We start from the raw sequence: 3,664 nt of genomic DNA, 5'->3' as shown, positions 1-3,664 counted from the left end.
AGTGTTTCAGAAATTCAGGATTGCTCTACTAATATATGTTTTAGTCAGAATAAATACATAAGGATTAAGAAGAGAACTATTATTTTTATGTTTCAAAGTTTAGCATCTCTTTTATCGATTGAATAAGTGTGCCCAGTTTGAACCAACATAGAGATACTATATGACGATGTATATTTGTGGGGGAAGGGGACATAAAATATGGGCTATAACTATTACCATATGCAATTTTGTGTTCTTCAACATTTTGAGGAAAATCTATTATTTTCTTTGTATATATTCTGTATCCCCACCTAGGTTTAATTCCTGCTATGAATTAATTCTAGCACGTTTTTGTTCATGGGACTTCAGAACATATGGTATTACAGGAGTGAAAGTAAAACGCGTCATCAAAGTTAACAACCGTATTCTGAGACTAAAATTTGAAGATAAATTCCAAACATTTTTGGACAATGAAGAGATACATGATTCAGAGTAAGAAGTTAAATTCCATAAGGAACATTTTTTAAAGTCTGGTTTTATTTTGTAAAACTGTCTTTCTGTTTTAAAAATTTACAATATTGAAAATGTAACTTCTTAGTAAATATTTCCTTTCCATTCATCTCCCTTGACTAAGATGAGCTAGTTTATCTACCTTGGGCTCTTTCTGAGACTGAGGGTAAATGGAAGTTTAATAATGACACTGTAACACCTAATATAATTAGGATAATCCTGGGCAGGACATACAATTGTCTTATCTACAGCTAAGCTTTTTTAATATCAGACTTCATTTTTTTCCCCTCTCTATTATTAAGGAGCCATCGAAAGATGCTGGAATGCCTTTTTTATGTTTTTGATCCTGAAGTTGCATTAAAGAAAAAACATCTGCTACAAATACTTGAAAAAGGATTCAAAGACAATGAAACAAGCAAGGTAAGGAAAAATGTCATTCAGAACAATGCTCTCTACCTCATGAACAAAGTTTTGGTTAAGCATGTACTTTTTCCTAAATCCTTTTTAAAAAATGTTTTTATTGATTTTGGAGAGGAAGGAAGAAAGAGATATATAGAAACATCAATAATGAGAGAGAATCATTGATCGGCTGCCTCCTGCACACCCCACACCAGGGATCAAGCCTGCAACCCAGGCGTGTGCCCTGACCAGGAATTGAACCATGATCTCCTAGTTCATAGTTTGAGGCTCAATCACTTGAGCCTCAATAGTTTGAGGCCTGGTGTATGGGTGGGGGCCAGCTGGTTTGAGGCTCAATCACTGAACTGAGCCATGCCGGCCAGGCAATCATATATATATGATTAGGCCTAAAGGAGATGCGCTATCTCTAATCCATTTTAAAATTTTAAAATTCGTGCACTTGGTGGGGGGTCCCTCAGCCTGGCCTGCACCCTCTCACAGTCCAGGAGCCCTCAGGAAATGTCCAACTGATGGCTTGCGGGCCTAAGCCTTCAGTCAGACATCCTTAGCGCTACCACAGAGGTAAGAGGGGCTCCCACCACTACCATTGCACTTGCCAACCGTGAGCCTAGCTTCTGGCTGAGCAGCGCTACCCCTGTGGGTGTGCACTGACCACCTGGGGCAATTCCTGCATTGAGCATCTGCCCCCTGGTGGTTAGTGTGCCATTCAGTCGATTTGTGTATTAGCCTTTTATTATAGAGGACTAGAGACCCGGTGCACAAAAATTTGTGCACTCGGGGGTTGGTCCCTCAGCCCGGCCTGTGCCCTCTCGCAGTCTGGGACCCTTCAGGGGATGACCACCTGCTGGCTTAGACCGCTTCCCGGGAGACTGGGCCTAAGATGCCCCATGGTGATCAGTGTGTGTCTAGTGACCAGTCATTCCCAGTCGTTCTGCTGTTAGGGTCAATTTGCATATTACCCTTTCATTATATAGGGTAGAGGCCCGGTGCATGGGTGAGGGCCAGCTGATTTGTCCTTAAGGATGTCCTGGATCACAGTGGGGGTCCTGCTGGGGTGCCCGGCCAGCCTGGGTGAGGGGCTGAGGGCCATTTTCAGACTGGCCACACCCCGTTCAGGGTGGGGTTTCCCACTAGAGTGCCTGGCCAGCCTGGGTGAGGGGCTGAGGGCCGATTTCAGGCTGGCCACACCCCCTTCAGGGAGGCGGGTCCTGCTGGGGTGCCTGGCCAGCCTGGGTGAGGGGCTGGTGGCTGTTTGCAGGCTGGCCAAGCCTGCTTCAGGGAGGGAGGTCCTGCTGGGGTGCCTGGCCAACCTGGGTGAGGGTCTAATGGCTGTGTGCTGGCTCAGGGCCGGCAGGAAGCTTGGTTTCCTCCATCACCCAGGCAACCAAGCCTCCTGCTTGCTCCAGCTCAGTGGCTGCTGGCCACCATCTTGATTGGGTTAATTTGCATATAGCTGCTCTAATTGGTTTGTGGGCCTGGCCTGTGGGCATGGCTTGTGACTGTAGCAGAGGTATGGTCAATTTGCATGTTTTTATTTTATTAGATAAGATAGGAAACTTCTGTTTCACAAAAGGCTTAGTGCTATCATAGAAAGTACAGCATCCTCATTCTTTGGATTGCACAAGAATAAGTCCATTAATTTATCTGCATGACTATTTAATCTTTCTATGTATCTTACTTTTTATGTTGTGATCCTTTTGTTGATGACCTTGAAGTCTACTTTCGTCTGTTTTCAACTTTCCAAGGTACATCCCATCTTGAAAAAAAAATACATTCACTTAACACTGCTGTGCTTTTTGTCATCCTATTTTTCTCTTTCTTTTTACTGCCACCATTTATTTATTCTCTACTTCACTGTCCCCACCTTGATGCTCACATTGCTCTATTCCTGGTCACTCCTGAGCTCCAAAATGTCATCAACCCTTCTCAGTTCTCTACCTTCTTGTTGAGGCAACTGTAGCACACTGGTATAGAGCAGTGTTTCCTAACCCTTTTCACATATGGCACACATAAAACCAAAACATTGCTGCATTTGAATCCTGCTTCCCTACTCACCAACTGTGGGACTTCCCCTCTCTGTGCCTGTTTCTTCCTATCTGTAAATGAAGATGATAATAGTATCTACTTTGCAGAGTTGTGGTCAGGATTTAGTGACATATGCATTAAAAAAGTTCTTGCATATCAATGTCCACATCATCATTTTTGACAAGAGCCAAAAAGGAGAAACAACCCAATGAATGGGTAAACAAACAAATTATATATATGGTATTATTCAGCCGTACAAAGTAATGAAATTCTAATACATGCTATAACATGGATGAACCTTGAAAATATATATTAAGTGAAATAAGCCAGACACAAATGGTTAAATACTATATGACTCCACTTATATAAGGTACCTGGAATAGACAAATTGATAGAGATAGAAAGTAGAATAGGGGTGAAAGGGGGGGGGGATAGGGGAATAAGGAGTTATTGCTTAATGAGTACAGAGCTTCTATTTGGAATGTTGAAAAGTTCTGGAAATGGATAGTGGTGATAGTTGCACAATATTATGACTGTACTTAATGCCAATGAATTGTATGCCTAAAATGTTCAAAATGGTAGCTTTTACCATATTTTTACCAACATTTTAAAACAAAACAACCACCTTCCAGCTGCTGTGGAGAATGGATTGAAGGGAGTAGGAGCAAATAATAAGGGCACTCTATGCAGGAGGTGGTAGGCAGCGTAGGCCAGAGGTGATGGTGGCTTC

At 42.6% G+C, this 3,664-nt stretch overlaps 1 protein-coding gene across 1 annotated transcript in view; it reads left to right on the top strand.

The window, feature by feature from the left end:
• The window catches only part of LOC102774786 (leucine-rich repeat-containing protein 9), an 84,246-nt gene that overhangs the window by 18,717 nt on the left and 61,865 nt on the right, over window positions 1-3,664 (top strand). Inside the window, 2 exon segments of the mRNA XM_015566478.1 lie at window positions 295-471; window positions 795-909. Coding sequence (XP_015421964.1) covers window positions 295-471; window positions 795-909 — 292 coding nt within the window.

Source organism: Myotis davidii, unplaced genomic scaffold (genome assembly GCF_000327345.1).
Source record: "Myotis davidii unplaced genomic scaffold, ASM32734v1 scaffold281, whole genome shotgun sequence".
In the NCBI taxonomy this organism is placed as follows: Eukaryota; Metazoa; Chordata; class Mammalia; order Chiroptera; family Vespertilionidae; genus Myotis; species Myotis davidii.
Note: the sequence above shows the minus strand (reverse complement) of the source record. Positions and strands in the feature narration are given on the sequence as shown.